The sequence below is a fragment of the Suncus etruscus genome, chromosome 11 (assembly GCF_024139225.1).
Source record: "Suncus etruscus isolate mSunEtr1 chromosome 11, mSunEtr1.pri.cur, whole genome shotgun sequence".
NCBI lineage: Eukaryota > Metazoa > Chordata > Mammalia > Eulipotyphla > Soricidae > Suncus > Suncus etruscus.
Genome location: NC_064858.1, coordinates 9948127 through 9973905, shown reverse-complemented (window position 1 = coordinate 9973905; position 25779 = coordinate 9948127). Strand labels below are relative to the sequence as shown.

At 51.4% G+C, this 25779-nt stretch overlaps 1 protein-coding gene across 1 annotated transcript; it reads left to right on the top strand.

Moving 5' to 3' along the window:
- The first annotated feature begins 14238 nt into the window (after positions 1-14238).
- On the top strand, positions 14239-24555 carry BNC1 (basonuclin 1). Its single transcript, XM_049783953.1, has 6 exons — positions 14239-14334; positions 15674-15760; positions 17606-17732; positions 18315-18550; positions 20984-22680; positions 23937-24555. Exons 1-6 carry the CDS (start codon positions 14239-14241, stop codon positions 24553-24555), a joined length of 2862 nt encoding a protein of 953 aa, XP_049639910.1.
- The last annotated feature ends 1224 nt before the right edge of the window (positions 24556-25779 follow it).

Genomic DNA, 25779 nt, shown 5'->3' with positions numbered 1-25779 from the left:
CCCACAACAAAAGTGACAAATCAGGGTTATTATTTTCCCCTTCCTTCCCCAGGAAAATATTTTAAAATGCCACGTGTATAGATATCTAAGCATAACACCATCTGGATTCTGGATTCTGTAAACATCAGAAATCTTTCCTCCTATGAAATCTCAACAGTCAATGGAGAATGTTCTCTACTCCATAAGAAGATGTGGTTGGGCATTTCTGGAAACTACTATCTAGGCGACCATAAGGATCACAGCCTCAAAGCATCTGAGCTTCATTTGGACAACTCTGTGCCAGTAGCCAGCATTATGGATTATCCTGTCACCCAAGTCCTGAGAAGAGATAGAACAGAGCCCTGGGTATTTCACTGACTCTCATTCCTGCCGATATTCCAGCATGGATACACATGTGTTTGTCTATCAGTCGAGCTTTTCATGGTAAATAAAACAATCTTAAATTAGCCCAAACGAGGGGCCCGGGCGGTGGTGCTAAAGGTAAGGTGCCTGCCTTGCCTGCGCTAGCCTTGGACGGACCGCGGTTCGATCCCCCGGTGTCCCATATGGTCCCCCAAGCCAGGAGCAACTTCTGAGCACATAGCCAGGAGTAACCCCTGAGCGTTACCGGGTGTGGCCCAAAAACCAAAAAAAAAAAAATTAGCCCAAATGAGAAATTTGATTTAGCTGCTCGTCAGTATTCCCCATGGTTCCTCAGTGATACTACTCTCCCCAGCAGTTCCCATAGGATCCATCCTCTTGTCTTTGAGATTTGCAGGAAGAAATGAAATGCTTCCTCCCCTCCCACAGATGGAGAGAAAATTGATGTCTCATCACTAGTCAAAAGGTCCTGGTGGTATAAAGTAGACATGTATGTAGGGGTCCTCAGAGCTACCTGTAATCCAGAAATTCTAATCCTGGTTATGAATCTGAAGGTGTGTGTGTGTGTGTGTGTGTGTGTGTGTGTGTGTGAGAGAGAGAGAGAGAGACAGACAGACAGACAGACAGACAGACAGACAGACAGACAGACTAAAACAGAGCTCTCAGGTATCTGCATCCCCAATAAACAAGATTTAGACATACACTGGACATAGATGGCAGATGGATAGGTAGAATGTGTGAGTAGATGTGTATGTTCAGCTGCAAAAAGGAGTGAAATGTTGGAAATTTGCAACAACATGGATGACAACTTCAAGCTAAGAAGACAACAAACTCTCTTATGACCACTCTCACAGGAAGAAGTTAAATCTGAACCCAGCATGCTCACAGAGAGAAGCAGTTGGTGGCTTTGTGTGAGGTTCAGGGAAGGAGGGATGCGGATAGAAGGTAAATAGTAGGAACACTCTGAGCTGGTGGGGGTGTGGTGAGAAAGGAGCTCACATGTACTGCTGGTGGGAATGTCGTCTGGTTTAACACCTGTGGTGACCAGTATGGAGAGTCCTCAGTAACCTTAGACTCAAGCTGCCATATAACCCAGCAATTCCATTTTGGGTAATTCCACTCCAGGACTCAATGTTCATTCAAATGGACATAGTATGCAATCAACTATGTCAACTATGTGATACATATTCTTTTAATAAAGTAAAATAATTAAAAATAAAAGGATGTGTGCACACCATTATTTATCCCTTGGCACAATAGCTAAGAGTTGGAAACAACCAATGACAGATGAATGGATTCTGAATATGTGGTACATAGAGACAATAGAATACTATGCAGCTGTAAGAAATGATGAAATCATACCATTTGTTGCAACCTGGCTGGAACAGGAAGGTCTCATGTTGAGTGAAGTCAGAAGGAAGGAAGGAAGGAAGGAAGGAAGGAAGGAAGGAAGGGGAAAGGAAGGAAGAAGGAAGGAAGGAAGGAAGGAAGGAAGGAAAGGAAGGAAGGAAGGAAGGAAGGAAGGAAGGAAGGAAGGAAGGAAGGAAGGAAGGAAGGAAGGAAGGAAGGAAGGAAGGAAGAAGGAAGGAAGGAAGGAAGAAAGAAAGAAAGAAAGAAAGAAAGGAAAGAAAGAAGAAAGGAAAGAAAGAAAGAAAGAAAGAAAGAAAGAAAGAAAGAAAGAAAAAAGAAAGAAAGAAAGAAAGAAAGAAAGAAAGAAAGAAAGGAAGGAAGGAAGAAAGAAAGAAAGAAAGAAAGAAAGAAAGGAAAGAGAAAATGAATGAATCTCAGAATAACTGTTTTTTGTTTTGTTTTGTTTTTGGCCACACCCGTTTGATGCTCAGGGGTTACTCCTGGCTAAGCACTCAGAAATCGCCCCTGGCTTGGGGGGACCATATGGGACACCGGGGGATTGAACCTCAGTCCTTCCTTGGCTAATGCTTGCAAGGCAGAAACCTTACCTGTAGCACCACCTCACCGGCCCCGAATCTCAGAATAACTGGATAAGGAAACGTAATGGAGTAAAGGGAAATGCCTAGATCACCCTTGACCCCAGAGCTTGGGAAGGAGAAGGGCTGAGAAGAAAAAAAAAAAAAAAAAAAAAAACTATGGCAGGAAAGAAAAAGATGAGAAAGGGAAGTGATGAGGAAGCAAGGTCTGGGTTTCAGTTCTTGGGGGAATGTGGAGAATAGTCTTGCTCTACATCCAAAGCACAGACTCACCAACACTGAAAACACTAGATCTGGCTATGGAACTTTATCATGTGCCAATCCAGGAGGCAGATCTGATGGAGAGAAGCTTACACTGAGCAACCTTCCCAATCTGATTGCGAATTCTCGGAGCAGCCCCCATATTTTCTCCTTCAGCCTGGCATGGCTTGGCCAAAAGAGACCTTGTTCCAAGCAAGGTCACCTGAGCCTTATTTACATCTCTCCTTCTAGGGCTTTCTACAAGCTCCCTCAAACTTACCTAACACTCCCTGTTCAGGATTCATCAGCTGTGCACACAGCCTGCCAGTGTAAGGGATTTTCAGGGGCTACGTTTTTCTGCACTTTAATTAGAGAAAGAACTCACTTCAGAGATGTAATTGCGGGCCCCCTTGAGGGGAAGACGTCTGGCCTCTGTGGATGGAGCTTACCAAGAGGTGAGCGTCACCTTCACCGCACACACTGGTGGTGGCGCTCGCTCGGTGGTCTGTGCCCGAGTGCTCATTCATTGCCACCTGCAGGGGTCCCGCCGCACCTGCTTAGATCCACCAAATGCCCTTCGGAGGGCAGCTTAGAGGCTGGCTAGGCATGGCTAGGCAGTCACGGTGACATCTAACACTGTTCTTGCTGCCACGTCAGCTTCCATCTCCCCATACTATGTCATTCTGGCTGGGGGACACATCAGCCTCTCTGATCACCCCCAGAAGGGCCTCTCTCTGCCAGGCATAGCTGGGGCCGCCACACCTGGGCCAGGGCTGATGGGCTAGCCTGGCCCCCCGGCAGACAGCTGTGTGGGGGGTCGGCCTGGCCTGAGCCTTGCTGAGTCAGACGATTCTGCCCGGACCTGCCCCTCCAAGTGTCTGTCTGGGCCGGGAGGTGACGCTGCATAGGAGACTCGGCTGCCTGCTTGCTTCTTCCCGACACCATCCTTGGGCGCAGCCACCTGAGGACCTGTGACAAATCAGGGTCCCACCCTCTGCTGCTGCAGCCCCAGGAATTCCTCCTGCTGTGGCTGTCAGACCCTGGGGTGCCATAAGGGACCTGGGGAGCAAGAGGAACCTGCTGTTAAGATCTCCAGAGCTGCAACACTGCTTTTTCTTCAACAGTGATGTGAAATACCTTATTTTTACATTTTTGTTTGTTTGTTTAGGGGCCACACCTGGCAGTGCCCTGCCCATGTCTTTTGCTCCGCACCATTTTCATTTTTAGTTTTAATATTTTAAGTAAAGCTCATGGCTCCACCCTTGTGTGAATTGTTTCTCTGGGAGCTAGAACATATTCACCACTGCATGGACAGTTAGACAAGAACCTCGGGGTGGGGGGGGGGCTGCTGTGCTCACCATCCCCAGTGTGGATCAAGAGTCCCCCAGGAATGAGCTTCCTGAAATGGCGGCCTCAGGGACACTGGTCAGGTCACAGGGACGTGTCGAGCACTTCCAGGCAGAGGGTGCAAAGGAAAAGTGTGCAGGACGGGCCTGCCTTTGACTCACGCCACATTCATCAAAAATGTGAACGAGCTGCCAACCTTAAATATCAGAATATTTCCAGCTTCTCTTGAAAACTCAGGAAATCTGGCAAAAGGGAGGCTGCATTCCCAGGGGATGACAAGCATGTAGCCACCGCCCACATCAGACAGACGCCAGCTGTGGGGTACACAGCCCCCCAAACTCCCCCTGCCTTTTAGCCGGGGGCGACTGGCATTGGTATAGATCTGCCTGCCAGGTCAGCAGGAACTGGCCACAACTGGGATTGCCTTCTCTGGGGTATTCCCAGGGTCTTTGTAAAGGCCTTTTCCATCCACATAAAGGTGGAAGGACACTTGGAGTTTAGCACCAAGAAGTGGAACAGACCCATCTTGGCGCTAAATCTCAGGCAGGGCTGAAACCTAGAGGGGAACTTGAGGAATGTGTAGGGGGAGGTGGGGGCTATCCAAGATCTCCCTAGCCCCCCAGCAGTGAAGCCTCGTGAGGCCTGGAGAAGGGGGAGGCTGTGCCCAGCACTGCTCGGTTCCTCCACTCTCCTCCCTTCTGCTCTCCAGACCACCAGAGCTGCCCTGAGGGTCTCTCTGCAGGGCTCAGTGAAGAAATCAAAGTGACACCAGGAGGGGAAGGGGCCTCTAGGGCAATCAGCAGTGTCCCACCTCCATGAGGGCACTGCGGCCAGAGAGGAAAGCATAAACCAGAGGGAGCGTGCAGGGGCTTGGATATGGCAAGCTTATTCAGGTGCCCTCTGAGTGTGGCCACTTTGCCACACTTGCCTATATCTGTATCTGGGAATAGTTTCCCTACAATTCCCCCAGATAGCAGAGGTTCCACATGGAAGCTAAGGAGACATCTCAGAGGGATGGATTGTAGGCTATGACTGTATCTGAGAAGCAAATAAGACCTTTGCAGCCCCAGCAGCAGCAAGTACAAATCTACCCGAGGTGCAGCAGGAGGGCAGCGGGATTGCAGATGGGCTGTCAGACCCTGCAGCCTGTCGGATTTTCAGCAAAAAACAAGGAGGTCATAGCTCCATGGCCCCTTCCCCTTGTTCCCAAATAGGCTGCACCTGGGCCTCCTCTGCCTCTCAGTGCTTCTTCGATGAGCTGAATGATGGCCAATTGAGGGCAGCCCTCAGGGCAAAGAGGACCACAAGGGACAGAGAAGGTCAGAGAGACTCAGGGTCTCAGTCTTTGGAACATGGCCAGGGAAGACTGGGGATAGGGGTGGGCAGGGAGGGATGAGAACAGAGCCAAGCCCCAAGGTGGTGAAAGAGGAACAATTTTTTTTTGTTTTGTTTATTTTTATTTTTATTTTGGGCCACACCCAGCAGCGCCCAGGGGTTACTCCTGGTTCTGTACTCAGAAAATATACCTGGCAGGCTCGGGGAACCATTTGGGTTGCTGGGGATTGAGCCCAGGTTGACCGCATACAAGTCAAAAGCCTACGTGCTGTGCTATGTCTCTGGCTCCTAGAAGGGGAGCACTTTAGAACTGAGAGTCACTAGGCCAAACTTCATAACCAAGTCCTGAGGATGAGGGGCAGAGAGTGGTTCCCAGGCCCTCTGAGGCACTGGAAGCCAGACAACCTCTCTCCTGCGTGGGACAGGTAGAGTTAAAACCCACCTGGCCTACATTCCCAACCACCACACAGAGGCTCTGAAATTCCCACTTCTTCCCACTTGGTTGCCAGGGGCCTGACACCATGGCCCACTGGGCTCCCCCTCTCCCTTATACCTCCTCTTATCTGGGCCCACTGCCCTTCCTTCAACTGACTTTTTGGAGGTCTCTGGAAGCAGTGAGGGGGTTGGAACCAGCAGAGAAAGAAGGGGGCAGTGCAGCCCCCTAGAGAATGTGATAGGGGAGGGATGAGGGCAGGAAGGCCTGACCTCCCTCAGGCTCTGCACCACCTGCTCAGCCCGGGTCATAGGGAGATGGGGACCCAGCTCCTGACCCCTCCCATCCCCCTTATTCCTATTCCCTCAGTAGTTTCCCTTTATTCCCAACACCTGAGAGTGGGGAGCTCTGATTTCCCCTCCTGGGAACCCCCACCAGCAGGGAGAGCGGCTGTAGTAGCTCAGACATCAGATCTGGGGTGCCTGGTCTCAGTGTCCTGGGACTGGAATCAGGGAGTTCGGGGTTGAGGCTGAAATGGGGGTTATGGTGGGGACAGGACCGTCCCGTCCCCAAGAAGAAGAAGAACTTAAGAGCAGTTTCGCCATGCCATCCCCGGGGGAGAGGCAGACACGGGCACGCCTGTGTCTCGGCGGACAAGTGCCTTCAAGCCCGGCGGCGGGCCCGACACCTCCGCGGCCGCCCTCGAGGTCCCTGTCTGCGGCCCGGCCTCGCCCCAGCTGCCCCGAGAGCGCGCGCGGCCGCGGGGGGCGTGGCGAGGGGCGTGGCGTCGGCGAAAGGGCGTGGTGTGGCTGGAAAGGGGGCGTGGCGTGGCTGGAAGGGGGCGTGTCGTCTATGTGAAGGGGCGTGGTGCGCCAGAAAGGGGCGTGGCTTGGGTGGGAGGGCGTGGCCTGTTGGCACCGCCCCGCGCGCGGCGCTGCGGGGCCCGGACGGCCGGAGCGTGGATGCCGGGGCGCCCGCCGAGCCGGGGCGGACGCGGGGCGGCCCGGGCCTGGGACGGCTGAGCCGGTAGCCCCGGCGCTGCAGAGGACCGCAGGATGGCAGAGGTGAGCGGGGGGCACCGTTCCCACCGGGGGGTGCCCTGTCTTGGGGCGCCCCTTGGAAGTCCGAAGTGCCCGGCACGCGCGCGCGCACTGGGGTCCCGCTAGGGCCGCACTAGCCTTGGGGTCGGCGCCTAGTTCGGGTCCCCGACGGTGCGCCCCGGAGGGGACCCCCGATCTGGCCTCTCCGGACTGCACGCAGCGCACCCCGCCTGGGAACCGGGAGACGCGCGCCCCGCGTGTCGCCCTTTTTTCACCGGCCGAGCGCCGCGATGGCGGGGACCCGGGGGCTGCGTTCGGGGTGGCCGACGCGCTTCTGGCCACTGTGCGGGGACAGGTGTGCAGCCGCGAACCCCGATCTCCCCTGGCGCCCCGTTCTTGCTCCTCGAATTTGTCGGGCGCAGCGGGTCTAAGAGGCGTCAGCTGCGGCTCTGAGCAAAACTTTCTCCGCTTGCAGGACCTGCCTTCCTCTCCTCCTTCTTTTCCTCCTCCTTCTCCTTCTCCTCCATCTCCCTCTCCTCCTTTCTCTTCCTCCTTTCTCCTCCTTCCCTTCCTCTTCCTCTTTTCCATCTTCCTCTCCTTTTTCTTTCTCCTCTTTCTCCTCTTCCTTTCTTTCCTCCTCCTCTTCTCCTCCTGCATCCCCCTCTCCTCCTCTTTTTCTTCCTCCTTTTTCTCCTCTTCCTTTCCTTCCTCTTCTCCTCCATCTCCCTCTTCTTTTTCTTCCTCCTCCTCCTTTCTTTGCTTTCTCTTCATCTCCCTCTCCTCTTTTTCTTCCTCCTCTTTCTCCTCCTTTCCTTTCTCTCCTCCATCTCCCTCTCCTCCTTTTTCTTCCTCCTTTCCTTCCTTTCCTCCTTCTCTTCTCCTCCTGCATCTCCCTCTCCTCTTTTTCTTCCTCCTTTTTCTCCTCCTTTCTTCCTCTTTTCTTCCTCTTCTCCTCCATCTCCCTCTTCTTTTCCTTCCTCCTCCTTTCTTTCCTCTCTTTCTCTTCATCTCCCTCTCCTCTTTTTCTTCCTCCTCTTTCTCCCCCTTTCCTTTCTCTCCTCCATCTCCCTCTTCTTTTTCTTCCTCCTCTTTCTCCTTCTCCTTTCCTCCTCCTCCTCCTTTCCAGTAACTTTAATTTAATTTAATTTAATATTTTTTCTTTAAACTTAAAATCGAGACAGTGCTTTTCAGTCCTGTCCGTGGTTTCTGGCTATTGAAGGCGTTTCTGCAAGGCGGCCACAGTCCCGGGTGACATCTCACCAGAGGCCACTCTGCATCCTGATGGCATCATTCGCTGTGTGCTGGGGATGGACCAGTCTCTGAATGTTAACCAGGTCTCGGCTGTCAACACTTAGGGGGTGCTGAGAGAGACCCCCCTGATTCCTGGCAACAGGAGTTTTCTGGGCGCTAAAAAACACAGCAGCAAAGCAGCAATCTTTTGTTTTTTTAAATATAAATAGGCTTGTCAAAAATGCAATGCTCTTGACTGGACGATAAATGAAGAACCCAGTTTCTCACCATTTGCCCCATTTTATTTCTTCTTTTTGATTGTTTTAATGTTCTGTCCTGGCCTCTCTTTGTATCTTTGTACAATATCTCTCACTCTCTCTCATTTTTTGTGCCACACCCGTCGGCGCTCGGGAGTTACTCCTGGCTCTGCACACAGAAATCGCTCCTGGCAGACTCAGGGGACCCTATGGGAATTCTGGGATAGAACCTGGGACCGCCATGTGCAAGGCAAACGCCTTCTCCGCTTCGCTATTGCTCCGGATCCTGTACGATTTTTTGTGGTCGTTTCTGAGCTGTTGCCTTTCTGAATGTGTCTGTTTACACTGTTAAAACTTTGCTACAATTGCATGTGCCACAATAAAAAAAATGTTGGTGTACGGTGAGAAGAGAAAGATTTTCGAAGGGTGCAAAAGTTCTCCAGGCTCTTGACTTTTTGTTTCTGAACTGTGAGCAACATTTAGCAGCTGATTTGGCTGTGAGGAATTTGGGTCAGTGCCTCTATCCCCCCCAGCAATCCTGCAGCGAGTAAAACCTGAGCTACCATTGGATTTCTCCTCTCAATTTTGCTAACTTTGGTTTTCCCAGGGAGGCTCCTCTAGTTCAGTCTCCCCCTGGACTCAGCGCTAGTTCCCACTCTCCTTCAGAGCTCGAAGATGCAGCAAATCTTAGCACAAGTGCTGCCCTCGTCGTTAGGAACTGACACAGGCAGAGTTGAATTCAGGCGAGTCAGAATTAAAAGACACGCTTCCACTCGGTCAGGGAGAACAGGGCCATTCTGCCACTGATAGAACCACTTGGATCTGAAGCCAGGGTGTGTCTGCTCTGGTCATAATTCACATTAAGAGTATTAATTGTCCTGGAGAGATCTCTGTGGGCACAGGGTTACAGGGAGTGGGGTTGGTTCTTTGTGTTGTCATTTGTTTTGAGGTCATACCTGGCTGTACTCTGGTTTTGTGCTCAATAATCAATCCTAGTGGGCTTGGAGGACATTGGGGGTGGCCAGGATGGAACCCCAAATACAGCACTCAAGGCAAGCCATGCTGTGCTCCTCTCCCACCCTGCAGAGGTGGTTTTATTTCCTTTCATTTAGCTTTGTAACTGCTCTCCTGTAGCACAGCCAGCCCCAGGTTCTATATCTTATGGTCATCAGGATTCTGGGAAGAGCCCCACCAGCCCACTGGAGGAGGAAAGCCATGTAGGTCTTCCTGGGGAACCAGAGCTCATCGTCTCTTTAGCCAACATTTAGTGTGGGGGGCAGGAGGGTGCCCAGAGTCCCCAGAAGTGGGAACTGTTTCTGAAAGAGCAGCTGCTTGGCCAAAGCAACCTCAGTGCTCGAGCAAGAGGCTGGACTCAGCTCTTCTACCCGTGGATCTCGACTTATTTTCATGACTGTGCCAGGTCTGCATCCCAGCTCCAAGCAGAGGGTCCCCCTCTCTGGAGTCCAGCAGAACAGGGGGAGTTGGAGTTGGACTTGGGGGCCAGTGACAGGGGCTGAGCCGGGCCTCACTCCCACTGCCTCACAGTCTTGGTGGAAGATCAAGGTTCAGGGAGACACTGTTTCCAGACCTTTTTCTCTCTTTTTTTTTTTCACATAGCTCTTTTCTTTTTGACTTATCTGAATGATAGGAAAGATGGTCTGTTCTTCGAACAGGGGCATCCAGAAGGGGTGTGTGTGCTTGTGTGTGGGTGTGTGTGTGTTCATTTATATGTGTGTGTGCATGTATGCATGTACACACTGAGATGACAGTACACCTGAAAACTTGAGTGTCTTTTATCATTCTTTGAAACGTTTGCTCCCACTGGTAGAAAATTCTGATTTTCTATGTGGCCCTGGCTCTCTGCACCCTTGCCTGCTCGTTTTACCCCAAAAGTACTGGAACTGCACAGAACTTGCTTTGCCCCTGGAACCTTGTTGGAGGCAGTGCCAGGAAAGGCAGGTACCAGCACAGAGGGCACATTGTCATCTGCCGGCTGGACGGCAGAGGAGGGCTGTCTAGTGGTGGGGGCCCTAGGGAGAGGCGCGGCTGTAGGGTCCTCCCAGAGGAATATGGTGGGTCGCAGGTGAGTTTGCACTCCTGCACTCAGACCTTGCCTCTGCAGCCTATCCATCCGTCTGTCTCCTCGGGTGTCTCTCTGTCTCCTTCACTGTTGATCTGTCTCTTTGGCTGGCCGTCTGTCTCCTCGACTACTGTCGTAACAGGCACTTTGCAGGCAGTCACTGGCTCTCAGCAGCTGCTTCTCTTCCTCTGATTCTCTCCTGAGTGTTCCCTGCCAGGGGCTGATGCCAACCCTGCCTGGCATTTGAGCTGGTTTCTAGAGCCATGAGACAGGCAGCAGAAAAAATCAAGTCTGACCTCTGCTTCCTAAAAAGGTCCCTGTCGAAATCTAGGATTTGGTTTGGGTTTTGCTTTCACACTGAGTGTTTAGATCCAAGTTCTTGTGAGGTCCCAAATTGAAATGAGAGCATTTTTGCCTCAACGTATCTGAGAGCATTTTTGCCTCGACATATCCACCAGTCCCTGGTCCTCATTGCTGGCAACCGCCATGAAGTTGCATTGCTCGTGTCACCAGCCCTTCAGGAAGAGTGGCCCCAGCGTGTCTGTGTTCCCACTCAGTTTCAGCTGCCTTTGCTCCGTTCTCCCCCTCTCCAATGAGGCTTCTCTTTACACAGGCACTTAAGACTTTAATGTTTGTTTTATCAAACATTTCTTGAAGTCTCCAAAACTTAGATTATAAAAGGGAAATTACATTTATTTATCCTTTATATTTTTATATCATCTTGCTGTTAGATTTTTGTTTTGTTTTAAGGCCATGCCCAGAAGTGCTCAGGGGTTACTCCTGACCCTACACTCAGGAATCACATCTGGCATTGCTTTTGGGGGGTGACCTTATGGGATATCAGGAATCAAACCTAGGTTGTCCACATACAAGGCCACAAGGCCAGTGCCCTTCCCACTACACTCTCTCCAGCCCCTGTGACTGCTAGTTGTTAAAGGTGAAAAGATTTGGCTTGGTTTCTGAGGTGAAATTTGCCTGTTTTTCTGCATTCTGTTTGGGTTTTTTAGCAATCAGATTTAATAATTTTAAAGGAGGGGGAAGAAACAGCTGTCAAAAGATTTTAGCACTGAGTTTATTCTTTGAATTTAAAAGATCAAAAGAACAGGTATTTGCCTCCACAACCCCCCTCACCTGCATTAAGCTGAGCTACAACATCTGCTCTCCCCTGGGGGGGCCCAGCCCCCACCTGCCCCATTCTGTCTCTCTCCTGGCCCAGCTCAGCCAGTCCTTGTCTGCTCTCTGGCTCCTGTGACTGGCCCACCCTGCCATCCTTCACCCCACAGATCGAGAAGAAAAGCCAGTTCCCGTCTGCCCCACGTGGCCAGTGCCAGCACCCTGGTTTCTGCCATTCCTGGGGACATTTGCTCTCAATGTGTCACCCTATGGATCCACAGAGCCTACAAGGGATGCCTGGCCGCCCACTCCAGTGGCCTGCAAAAGTCCATGTCCCTAGGCCAGTGGTGTTCCCTACACCCCAGGCCCAGTTTGCCTCTGCCTTTTACTTGCAGAGGCTGAATCTTTTTCACCATTTGTTTTAGAACATCTGTGAAGCTGAGTGGGATACTGCTTGGGGCGAGGGTTAAAGCAACGGCCTTGGGGCCAAATCCTTACCCTACTCAACTGCCCCCCACACACACCTCTCTTTTCTACCTCCCTCACCCTATTACCTGAAAGCAAGGCCCAGGCACCATATAATTTCACCCATAAATGTTTTCATTCATCTCTAATAATGGAAACTTCATCGTAACCCTGAGAACAATGAGCGGGGACGCAGGGACCCCTGAGTGTCCAGCCAGTACCTGAGTTTTCTCACTTGGTGCCTAACAATGCTGTTGCACGAATTTGTTCAGATCAGGGCCCAGCCAGCCACTGACACAACCTCTGTGCTTCTGGGGACAAGTGGAGCTGGAGAGGAGGGAGGCAGGAATGGATGTCTGGTCTGGTCCTTTGTAGAGGTAGAGCAGAGCCCTGGGGTGGGCCTCCCAGCCTGAGTGCCAGCAAAGCAATGAGGGCTCAAGGGAGAGGCTACCTATGTTCCCTGAGCTGAGGGTGGTTCCCCCATCCCCAAAAGTCATCCTGCAGAACCCTTTCTGAGTTGCTGTCGGTTTCCAGCATTTGCTGCTCATTGTGGGTGCAGCATCTACAAGAACAATTTAGAAAGTGTTTAAGCTCCTTTATCCAAATGCTTGAAGACTTTAAAAAAAAGGGGTGGGGACTGGGGTCAGAAGGGAAACTGAGGACATTGACAGTGGGAAATGTGTCCTGGTGAAGGGTGTTGGACATTGTATGACTGAAACTCCATCCATCAACAACTTTGTAATTGTGTCTCTCATGGTAATTCTATTAAAATGTATTACTTTAAAATATCAATATTTAGGGGCCGGAGAGATAGCATGGAGGTAAGGTGTTTGCCTTTCATGCAGAAGGTCATCAGTTCAAATCCGGGCATCCCATATGGTCCCCCGAGCCTGCCAGGAGCGATTTCTGAGCATAAAGCCAGGAGTAACCCCTGAGCACTGCCAGGTGTGACCCAAAAACCAAAAAAATAAATAAATAAAATAAAAATAAAAAATATCAATATTTGCATTAGGCTGCAGAAATACCACAGGAGCCAGAGTGATAGCACAGTGGTAGGGCATTTGCCTTCCTCACTGCTGACCCAGGACAAACCTGGGTTTTATCCCTGGCATCCCATATGGTCCCCTGAGCCTGCCAGCAGCAATTTCTGAGAGTCAAGCCAGGAGTAACCCCTGAATGCTGCCAAGTATGGCCAAGAAAGAAAAGAAAGAGAGAAAGAAAGTGATTCCTGAGTACAGAGCCGGAGTAAACCCTGAGCACTGCCGGGTGTGCCCCTCAAATCAAAGAAATAACAAATGAAGTATCAGAATTCTCTAGTGAGGGGATGTACCCCGCCACCAGCTTACCCAGCAGGCGGGCCCTCAGCCCAGCCCTCCTTGCCGGCCCTTCCCTGGTTCTTGCTGTTAGTTTGGTTCTTCTCTCAGTTCGAAAACCCTGAGCACAGAGCACGTCTTCCACAACAGCACTTTGGTTCCCAGATCCACTGCAGAGCCAAGTTTGGGAATCCTCAGGGACTCGTAGTTCAGCAAAAGAAGCGCCTGTTGCTGTGTGTAGCCTTTTTTTTTTTTCTTTTCCTTTGATAACCTGTAGTAAATGATGTACTCTAAAACATTGTCATTTTAGCGTAGCTTTAATGCCCTTACCTGTAGGCCCAATTCTGAGTCTGCTTTGGGGTGTTACAGGAGACCATAATTAAGTGCAGTTAAGCCTCACAATTGGACGCTTCAAGGTATCATCTGTCTCTGCCCCACATGTGCACACATACCCCTGTTTCAGGGTCAGAGACTCCTCAGTGTCCTTAGTAACCCAGTGGGAACGCATTGCTGCCCTCACGGGTGGTAAGAAAAGGAGAGGCGGCAAACAGTGGGCACTGAGAGGCCCAGAACCCCAGCTTGATCCGGACTCTGGGGCATGGGGACAGCCAGTTTCCAGAGTGCCTGAAAAGCTGAGAGAACTTGCTGTGAGGACAGAAACTTCCATGCTGAGTGCTTGCCACTCGCCTCATATGACGCGAGAACAGAATGTCGTGTTTCTCCCCAGTTTCTTCCATTCCCATGCAGTCTCCATTTCTGGTGGGCAAAGGGTGCTGCTCCGGCTTCTAGGCTGCCTGGCTGGGGCAATTGGCTTTTTTTTCCTGGGTCACGTTGAAGATGAGGCCCCTAGAAGCAGTGACCTGCAGCTGGGAATCCCCAACGTCCTTCTGTCGTTCTTCTCCTTCCCCCATTCTCTGCATCCTCTCAAGAGAACCCCCCAGAATGAACTCCTGGGAACATGAAAATACTTGTATGTCCTAGAGATGAAAACAGCTTTGAAGTCAACACTTTTTATTCTCAAGTTCCACCATGCAATGAGTCAGAAAGAGGCCAGAACTGAGGTTTGGTGGCTCCATGCCATGGAGCACCTGGCCAGGGCCCACCAGGGAGGGGGCGGCTCAAAAACCTGTAACACTGCCCTCTTCCCCAAAAGGCTCCAGCTTTCTGTTTCAAGAGTGCCAGTTGTAGGACCATCCATCCACCCTGTGATTGCACCCTTACTTTCTGGGAATGAACGGTTTGATCATTTCAGAAAAGCAAACTGGAGTGCTGGGATGCTGACTCTGCAGCCTATCAAAGCAACTAGTGACAATTTGGAACTGATATGATGATTAAAACAAGTGCAGAGATAGGCCGGAGAGATGGCACAGTAGGTAGGGCATTTGCCTTGCTAGCAGCTGATCAAGGACGAACCTTGATCCAATCCCCAGCATCCATATGGTTCCCCCAAAGCCAGGAGCAATTTTTGAGCACATAGCCAGGAGTAACCCCTGAGTGTCACCAGATCTAGCAAACTCACACACACACACACACACACACACACACACACACACACACACACACACACACACACACACACAACCCCAAGTATAGAGAGCAACAGACCTGGCCTGATGAGTCTAAAATGTCAGAACCTCAGTTTGAAGACTAGTTATTGGGGTATCCAGAGGAAAAAGGGTGACCAGGAAGGGCTTCCTGGACTTATTTACACACCATTTTGATTCAGTAATTAAATTTTTTGGGGTTTGATTTTCTTGTGGAGGCTTCCGTTCGTCTTTAGATAATGGTGCTATGATTTTTAGTGTGTAGTGGAATTCTGAGACAGGAGGGAAAATCCCAAGGGCCTTGGCTGTGGGAAGTTTTTCTTAGATGCTATAATTAGCTGTTTTTAGTTCATAAATAATTCCTCTAGATTTATTTCCATAGGTGTTTAATGAGCCTTATTAGACCTTATTCAAGCAGGTTTGTATAGAAACAAACACATTCATGTTTCTTATAGAGCAGCATTTATGCATTGGATGATAGCTCAGATCTGTTTAAAATTTTGGCCCTAGGGTCCGGAGCGATAGCACAATGGGTAGGGAGTTTGCCTTGCATGCGACTGATCTGGGTTTAATCCCCGGATTCCCATATAGCCCCCAAGCCTGCCAAATTGATTTCTGAGTGCAGAGCCAGGTGTAAACCCAGAATGCTGCTGGGTGTACCCAAAAACAAACAAAAAAATCCTGGCCCCAGACTGGAATCTTCTTAAAAGAAAAGAGCCAGAGAGGTAGCACAGCCAGGAAGGTGTTTGCCTTGCATACAATTGACCTGAGTTCAATCCCAGTAACCGGAGGGGTCCTGTAACCCCTACTAGGAGTGATTCCTGAGGCAGAGCCAGGATTAACCCCCAAGCATTACCAGGTGTGACCCCCTTAAAGCCAAAAAAGGCACTCCCCTCCCTAGCAGCAGCCTTTGTGAGCGCTGCTCACTCACGGTGAGTGGTATGTGAGACATGCCATATTCCCCTGTGAGAACGGCCAGCCAAAGGGCATTTTTGTGCAGTTCTCGGAGCTTCAGGGTGCCAGGAACTCTGGGCAGCTGGTCCAGGAGCCAGGTCAGGTACAGCGTCCCTTTTCTCAGCAGAGTACTGCAGAAAGTAAACTAGTCTCTCCCAAGACTTCGTGTCAGGTAAAGTGTTGATGTATGTAATACAGAGACCTTTGTGCAGGACTCCCAACTGGGCAAGTTCATCCTAAAAGGAGTGGAATCGCATTGCTAGACAGGCCCCAGCATTTGGGGGGATTTGAGCTCAGTTTAAAGATGGAAACAGGTAAAGAACTCCTCCTCATGGCCACATCTTTTTTTTTTAATGCTGTATTTAAACACGGTGGTTCACAAGGTTGTTCATAATAGGGTTGTTTTTTTTTTTACATTTGCAATGTTGTTCATGATTGTGTTTCAGTCATAATGTGCACAAAACATTCACCAATGTGCATTTCTGACCAAAAATAATCCCAAATTTTCTCATGCCCATCCCTCTACCCCCTCTCCTGTCTGCATCTGTGGCAGACATTTTCCCTCACTATATCTCTGCCTTTCTTTTCCGTTAGACACTATTTTTTGCAATATTGTCACTGAAGGGGTAACATACATATCACGTTGTCTCCATTCAGCAGCCAGTGCTTGTCCAGAGTGATAATTTTCAACAATAATTGAATAATGGTCCCTTATCTAAATCTAACTGCATTCCTTCACTAATTGTAGCAAGCTTCCTACCATGAACTCCTACTCCTCCTGGCTGCCATCTCTATTGTCTCTGGATATCATTTCCAATCTTTTTTTATATTTCACAAATGAGTGAAAAATCATTGTATATCCCTCTCTCTCAGACTCACTTGACTTAGCAAATATTATCCATAACCTTCAATGTATAAACAAATTTTGTGACTTTATTTTTCCTAACAGTCATTTTTCACATGGTCTTTCACTGTGTAGATGTACCATAGTCTCTTTATCCACTCATCCGTTCTCAGGCACTTGGATTGTTTCCAGATTCTGGCTATTGTGAGGAGTGCTGCGATGCACACACTAATAATACCCAGGTCTTTTCTGCTTTGTGTTTTGGGGTTCCTAGGTTATATTTCTAGGAGTGGTTTTACTGGGTCATATGGAAGCTTAATTTTTGGGGAATATTTTTCTGAAGAATATTTGTGATGCTTTCCAAAAAGGCTGGCCCAGTCAACATTCCAACCTGCAATAAGAGAGTTTTTTCTTCTCTCATCCACACTACCACCGGTTGTTATTGTTGTTTTTGTTGTGTGGCATTCTCTGTGGTGTGAGATAACTCATTATTTTTATTTGCATCTTTCTGATAATTGATATGCCTTTTGTCTCTCTGCATGTCTTCTTTGAGGAAATGACTATCTTCCCATTTTGGGGCAGAGTTGCTGTTTTTTTTTTGTTGTTGTTGTTAAGTTCTACCAGTACCTTATATATCTTAGATATTAACCTCTTACCTGATAGTTATTGGGTGAATAGTTTCTCCCATTCTCACAGCCACATCTTGGCAGTCACACCACACTGCCACCCTCCATCCCACTCCTGGAACCACCTTTAGTATACATGCACACACAGACACACACATGCACTCTCATGCACAATTGTGTATATCCACACACATGTGCATGCAGTATGCATCCTGCTACTATAACCTTTAGTGCACACATACACACATGTACATTCATGTTCATACATGTGTGCAGGCCCACAGGTGTACATATACACACATGTGCAGTGCCACACCGTGGATGGAGGAACCTGAATGGAGGAACACTTTATTATATGTGACTCACTCTGCACACACACACACACACGTGCACACACAAGCACATATACATGCCCAATGGCTGCCCCAAAAGGACTCCTCAGGTCTGCGTGACTCATGCTCCATGCTGCCACTAACAGGTGTTCCACCGCTGTGCTCCCTTGCAGGCCATCGGCTGTACCCTCAACTGCACGTGTCCGAGTTTCAAGCCTGGGAAAATCAACCACCGCCAGTGTGAGCAGTGTCGACACGGCTGGGTGGCCCACGGTAACCATTGCCCCATCCCCTGTCCCTCACAGGCAGCCAGGCTCACTAGGTATCCCCCTACCATTCCCACTTGTGGATGAGTCATATCAGAGTGCTGTGTCCATCCCCGCCTTAGCACCAGAAGGTCCATCTGTCTATTCCATAGTTGCCTCAGGCTGGCTCAGATCCCTGTGCTTCCTCAGAAATGACACCAAATGTACCTCAGCATCCCCCATGTCATCTCCATAAGTCTTCTAGGTCCAGTCTAGACTGCAGGGACCACACAGCAGGAGCCACTATGAAATTCAGGGGCCACCTCTGCCACAGGCTAAAGAGGGGTGTGCGTGGCAGCTCTGCTCCAAAGACAGACACATTCTGATTTTCTGTCCTCACTCCTCACACTGTCCCCTTCACTGGTATGGGTGACTCGGCCCCCTGAGGATGTCAGAGGATAAGGGAGAGTGGGGAATAGTCTTGAGTGGGCACTCTCTGTTCCCAACGCCTCAGAGACCAAGCATAGAGAGCTGGTGGATGGCGGGGTTCACTGACTTTGCAGACTTTCATGCCCTATGAACACACCCCTCTCTCCCTTCTGTCTCTCAGCTCTCAGCAAGCTTCGGCTGCCTGCCCTGGACCCGGCCCGCCAAGTGGAGATGGTGCAGTCGAATGTGGTGTTTGACATCAGCAGCCTGATGCTGTATGGGACTCAGGCCATCCCCGTGCGCCTCAAGATCCTGCTGGACCGGCTCTTCAGTGTGCTTCAGCACCATGAGGTCCTGGGCATCCTGCATGCGCTTGACTGGACCCTCCAGGACTACATCCGGGGCTACGTGCTGCAGGTCCGGCCCCACTGTCCCCTGCTCTGGCCTCTCCCCCAGGCTATCCCTGGCACTATGTGTCCCATTTCAGAGGGCAGTGAAAGAGGAGGCCACACCACCCTCTTTCTACCACCACGCACTGCTGCCCTGAGCCTGGGCAACAGCACCCATTGGCATCTGTACTCCTGGGCTTAGCCACCTTCTCACCCCCCACTCCTTCAGTTCTTCTGTCCTTCCCGTGCTCCTCCCTTCCACATCTCTCTGCTTCCTCACAGCATCCTAGGCAAGCTGGGGGGGGGGGGGATTAAGGGTGAGGGGTAGAGAGGTTGTTCCCAGAATCAGAGCTTGCATCCCAAAAGGAGCGTCTCCACCCTGGCCCAGAAACAGAACTACACCCTTTCTGGCCTCCGCACTAGGTAACATGGACTCATTAGGGCTGGACAGTCAGTGAAGTAGTCGAGTCATAGCTTGGGGTGGAGGTACATAGCTGGGACCTTCATTTGAGCCCTGGTATCATGTGCCACCCATGCAATGTCCCCTGTGGCTCTGGTGACCCTAAGCACTATAGCACATGGGGGCACCAGATTTTCAGGCCATAGCTTTGAACCAGCCCAGTTGGTTGAAAACTCCAGGAGTGGCTTCCAATCCCTTGAGCATTGCCTGACATGTCCCAAAGGACCAGTGAAAGAGAAATCGAAGCCATAGGACAGCAGGGAGGACACTTGCCTGGCAAGCAGCCCACCCAGCTTCAATCCACAATAGTGCATAGGGTCCCCCTGAGCACTGCCAGGTGTTGCCCCCAACCAAATAAAAATGAAATTGGGGAAATGAACTAGCTCAGTGTCCCTCAGGCTTCCTCATCTGGACACAAATAATAACCATTTGTGGGTGCTGACCCTCCTCTCATGGCCCACCAGCCAGGTGGAGGGACCAGTGGGGTGAACAGTCCCTGCGTCTGGCTAGCGGGACACACAGAGCTCAAACCCAACTCTCTGGCCTTCGCCTTTGCTTGCCTCCCATGCTGGCCTCCAGCAGGTCAGAAGTTGCCTCTTATGTAGAGTAACATTATCATTTTACATTATGACATAGATCAATATTTAATGATCCTAATCATCTTGCTTTTGAGTGTTAGTATTAAAAATATGGAATCAATTACCTTGAACCTCCAGCACATGAAAAATTTATGACACTGCATTCCTCGTTGTCTTTAGAACCCTTACATGCACCGTGAAGACTCTCAGTAGGCCATCAAATACATGTTTGGTGATAAAATATTTATTGTAGTTTTGGGAAAAGTTAGGCCTTGCTAGAGTTTGAAAGATGCCCAGCCCTTTGGCATAATTACTGCTCTACTCCATGAACACAGGCGATGGATCAATATGGGGTCGCTGTTTTCTGATGGGAGTTGCCTGGGAAGATGATTAAACCCTCCACAAATAAATTCTCCAGTGCCATCCAGGGCACCAGCTTTAGAGAACAGAGAAGCTGCTAATCTTCACTTAAGACATATTTTCAGTATATTATTTATTTGCTTTGATCCAAGGCCATGCTTGGCGGTGCTCAGAGCTCACTCCAGGCTCTGCGCTCAGGATCATTCCTGATGGGGTTCAGGGGACCTTGTGTGTGGTGCTGGGGGTGGAATTGGGTTTGGCCACATGTAAGGCAAGTGTACCTCAAGGCATGGGTTATCACTTCTCTCCCTTATTTTTATTTTAACAGGGAAAACAATGATGCCTATGACAAGACAGTGGGTGGGTAGGAAGTGAGGTGGGAAACACACAGTGCTTCTCTATCTCAAGCTTTCTTGTTTCTGTTTTGTTTTGTTTTGTTTTGTTGTTTGGGGGTCACACCCAAGAGCGCTCAGGGGTTACTCCTGGCTCTGCGCTCAGAAATTACTCCTGGCAGGCTTGGGGGACCATATGGGATGCCTGGATCCGAACTACTATTCTTCTGCATGCAAGGCAAATGCCCTGCCTCCATGCTATCTCTACAGCCCCAAGCCTTCTTGTTTCTCCTTTTCTCTCTTCCACATCTCTGTTGTTGGTCCCCTACGACTCTGGTCCAGGAAAGGGGGATCATTTCCAACAATGCTCATTGATCTTTTCTTTGAGTCACACCCAATGGAGCTCAGGGCTTACTGCTGGTGCTGTGCTCAGAAATCACTCCTAGTGGGCTCATTATATGGGATACTAGAGATCAAATCTGGGTTGGCCATGTGCAAGGCAAACACCCTCCTGCTGTGCTATTTCTCTGGACCCTGGTTGTTTTTGAGTCACACCCAAAGGTGCTCAGGGCTGATTCCTGACTCTATACTCAGGAATCACTCCTAGCAAGACTTGGGGGACCCTATGGGATGTCAGGAATCAAATCTTGATTGGGTGGATACAAGGCAAATGCCCTCCTTATATGCTATGGCTACTGCCCCCTCAGTGATCTCTTCTGTGCTGAACTTAGGATGCATCGGGCAAGGTTCTGGACCACTGGAGCATCATGACGGGCGAGGAAGAGCTGGCTACCCTGCAGCAGTTCCTGCGCTTTGGGGAGACCAAGCCCATTGTGGAGCTCATGGCCATCCGGGACAAGGAGGAGCCGCCAGTTGTCTTGCCGCCATCCCCCACCAGCGTGGACATCAGGGCTTTCATCGAGAGCACCGGGCCCCGGAACACCAGTCACCCCAATAGTGTCCACCCCTTTGAAAACCTTCTGAACGGCATGACATGGATGCTGCCTTTCCAGTTCTTTAATCCGGTGCCACCCGCACTCATGGAGTCCCTGCCTGAGCACTTCCTGCTGGAGCCCGCACCAGACCCAGCTCGGGAACCCCGTCAGGAGCCGCACACCCCTTATCCTGAAAGCTGTGACTTTCGGTCCTCCCAGTCCACACCATGCCAGGATGAGAAGGAGCCTGGTCTCAGTGGCCCAGACATCGTGGCCAGTAAGGAGGACACAGGCCGTTCAGGAGAGGCAGATTCTTTCCCCAGCACTGCGGCTAAGCTGGAGCGGGCACCAACATCCCCCGAGGCCAAGGGCAAGCCTGAGCGGAACGGGCTAGGTCCCAAGAAGGGCCGCGTGTTCTGCTCAGCCTGCGAGAAGACCTTCTATGACAAGGGCACGCTCAAGATCCACTACAACGCTGTGCACCTAAAGATCAAGCATCGCTGCACTGTGCAGGGCTGCAACATGGTCTTCAGCTCCCTGCGGAGCCGTAACCGCCACAGCGCCAACCCCAATCCGCGCCTGCACATGCCCATGAACAGGAACAACCGGGACAAGGACCTCCGTAGTGGCATCAACCTGGCCAGCTCTGAGAGCCGCATGCTCCCGGGGCTCACTGCTGCTGCCGCCAATGACCCCCAGGGCAGACCCACCTTCCCGGGCCTGGCGCCCAGTGGTGTCCTGTTCCCCCACCTCAAGACGGTGCAGCCTGTCCTGCCATTCTACCGCAGCCCGGCCACCCCTGCAGAGCTGGCCAACACCCCTGGTGGGCTGCCTTCACTGCCCCTGCTGTCATCTTCAGTCCCTGAGCAGCCAGTGGGCCAAGAAACGTCGTCCGACGTGCTGCCCAAAAAGAAATCACGCAAGTCCAGCGTCCCCATCAAAATCGAGCTGGAGGCAGCCGAGTGTGCCCGGGAGAAACGGTTCAGCTCCGACGAGGACTTGCACCAATCCCCTGAGGAGCAGTGCCTGCCCACCAGGAGTCTGGGAACACTCCCTTCCCTAGGGGACCAGCCCTGCCCTGGTGACTCAGGGCCTGGGTCCAGTAGAGCACCCAGCCGCTCCGAGAGTGATGCTGAACCACAGCCAGTGCTGACTGAGACAGAGGTGGGGGGCCATGAGCTGTACCGGCCCCCCATGCTGGAGCCCTGCACCCCCTTCCCCAACTATGTGCAGCTACAGCAGCACCTGCTGGCTGGCGGGCTCCTGGGCGCCCTGTCCCACAGTACCATGGCATTCCCGTGCTTTGAAGGCTCTGTGGAGCCCCTGGGGCGGCAGAGCGAGGGGCCCCATTTCCAGTGCAACATCTGCAAGAAGAGCTTCAAGAACGCTTGCGGTGTGAGGATGCACCAAAAGCACATGCACGCACGGGAACCTCATGCCTGCACTGTGGCTGGCTGTGAGGCCACATTCCCATCCCGCAGGAGCAGAGACAGGTGAGGGGCAGAGACAGGTGAGGTGGGGGAGGCTGGCGATTGCATCTGGGTTGTCAGGTGATGCTAAGGGGCACTGGGAGACAGACTGCAACCAATTGATCCCATCTCCAAATTCATGTCCTTTCCTTTGGCTTTTGAGCCATACCCAGCAGTAACTAGAGGGTTCCTATCCCCACCCCACTGTTCTCAGTGAACAGGGGTGTCAGGCAGGTCTTGGCTAACCTAGCTGGGAGAGACACAGCCAAGGGCAGTGGGCACCCTGAAACAGTCCAGGACCAGACAGCCTGGCACATGACCCAGTGGGTTTGATTCAAAGCCACTATTTTCAGGGCCACAGGACTCAAGAAGTGCATCTGGTCCTTTTAGATTTCTAGAGGTCAGCTGTGGGGTTCTGGAAGGTTCCAGTGGTGCCTGGGCACCTGGGCAAACCATGCTGTGGGGTCTCCCTACTGGGTACCCTGCTGACATCAAGTCTGCAGGAAAGCAGATATCTGCCCAACATGGGGGTTCAGCAAAGGAGCCCACTCACTACTCACATACATACATGTCACCTGTATATACACAGACATGCATGTGAGTGGCTTGTGCACATACATGTCTACCACATAATAAGTGTCTCTTACTGTATCACTCGTGCACATATGCTCATTTATTTATACACCTGCCCATAATTCATATATGTGGCCATTTTCTGGCCAATCAGATCATCCCACACACCTCTAGACCTTTTGGCACCCCAAGTGTATACAAAGGACCTTGATGAGGGGGCCTCTGATCTCCAGGTGTGGCTGTCGTTGTGAAAAGGGGCCACAGATCTGGGCCCAAGAGGTGGCTCAGAGGTCCCAGATTTGATTCCTGGCGCCTCACAGCCACCCGAATACCATGAGGTTGACCCCAGAACCACAGGACTGCACGCTTCTAAGAGTATACAGTTCATGAATGTAAAAGTTCCCAGAAACATCTTGAACAACACACTTTCTCTTATTTGGCTGGTCCTAAAAGCCATTTGCAAATGCCACAGTATCTTCAACTGACTTGGAGACCAGCTGAGTTTCACCCTGTCCCCAGAGGCAGTGAAATAAAGTCCCCACCTAGTCCCCCATGCTCCTGACCACTCTCCTGGGAACACTCATTTCTGAGTGGGGGCCTGGGTCTGTCTGTCCTGCTGGAGGACAGAGAGCCCCATCCCTCGATCTGAGTCTGCTTGTATCTGGGGCAGCAGACAGCCTTCACTAATCCTCTTCTTGCTCTTGTAGACACAGTTCAAACCAAAGCCTGCATCAGAAGGCCTGGATGCGGGACACCCTTGAGAGTGGCGCTGACCCCTTCCATGGGCTCTGTCCTCTGAAAAGTGCATCCCCAGAGGCCCACCAGGATGTGGTGGCCCCACAGCCGACCTCCCAGACCTCTGTCATCTTCCAGGGAGCCAATCGGACGGGCAGCCTGGTGTACCCACTGGAGGGCTCTGGTGAAGGCACCGCCCTGGACCTGAGCACCACCTGGAGCACCAAGTCGGCCAGCAGCCGCTCATCCTGGGACTCGGATGGAGTGAGTGAGGAAGGTGCGGCACTCATGGAGGACAGTGATGGAGACTGTGAGAGGGTCCCTGCAGAGGACAGCACCCCGCTGTGCGCACTTGTACCCAAGGCCGACCCAGGCCTGGCCATCACGTGCCACCTGTGCCGGAAGATGTACAGCAACCAGGGCACTTTCCGGGCCCACTACAAGACCGTCCATCTCCGCCAGCTGCTCCGCTGCAAGGTTCCTGGCTGTGGCACCATGTTCTCTTCTGTCCGTAGCCGGAATCGGCACAGCCAGAACCCCAACCTGCACAGGGGCCTGGCCACCTCCCCAGTGACCAGTCTCCTCCAGTGACTGGCCTGGGACAAGGAGGCCCCTCTTGGACATGTCACTGTCTATGGATCAAGAATCACCACAAAATGCTCCCAGCTCTGTTGCAGCCCATTGGGGCCTTCGTATTCCATTTCTACTTCTCAGTGCTGGACCAAATGGCCTCTGACAATGGGGACCTCCAGCACTCGGCTCTGCCTGTTCATCTCCCAGCTCAGCTCTTGAGTCTTCAGAGCCATGGGGCTAGGGTAATGGGAGGGGGACATCCAGCCCCAAGGCAAAGTGGGAGATGCTGCCACAGACCCCCATAATGGCCCCCTGCCAGCCCCTGCTTCCTGCTGTGAGTCTGAAGCCCAGGCAGGGTTGGGAGAAAGGCTCAGCCGGACAGACTCTCCCTCAGGGCCCATGGAGGCTGCTCGCCCATCAGCCCATCTGCCTCACACAGCCTCAGGGATGTGTGGTGAACAAGCAGGGCTTCTGGCAACCTCTCTCACTGGCTGGCTGTCAGGCTTCTCTTCTGCCCGCACCTGCAGAGAAGCCGAAAGCAGCGAGTCCAGGCACTTAGACAGATGTGCTTCGATCTAATTTAAAATGAGCTTGAAGATTCTTTTTCATTTGTTTCTGTATGTGGGGCAGCCTCTGGGGATCTCTCCAGAAGCAGGTTGAGGGATGGCTGCATCTCCAGTCCTTGGCATCCAGGCCAGACTACGGGTGGAGGCTGAGGCACGTGTGGGCTGCGTGGAACTGAGGAGCAGGTCCTGTGGGCTCAGTCTTCATCCTCAGCAGCATCCACTGTTGAGCCAGATTTTTAAACTCCTGAGGTGGAAGGGAAGAGAGGAAGGACATTGTGTTTTAAGTTATTCTGAATGCTATAGGGGTGTTCAGGTTCAGGAGAGCAACGAGTACGAAACCAAGTATTTATCTGCCCACCTCACAGGGCTGTGGTGGGCAGCCAGATGGAGGGTAGCAAGGCTGCAGGTCAACATCTTTCACACTTCTGCTGGATCAAAGTACATTGTTGAAGACAGTGGGGTCTCTAGGAGCTGGTTCCTCAGGCCCAAAGGTAGAGAGAATGGTTGCCTGTGATGTAGTTTGAGGGTTTGTCCTGTCGGAAGTGAAAGGCTTCGTTGCCCCACTCTGATCCCAGGCTGTTGGAGCTCTGGTGTCCCCAAAATGCAAAGATTTGTATACAGTTGATTTTTCTATGATTTAATAAAAATACGATACATTTCATTGCAAAGTCAATTC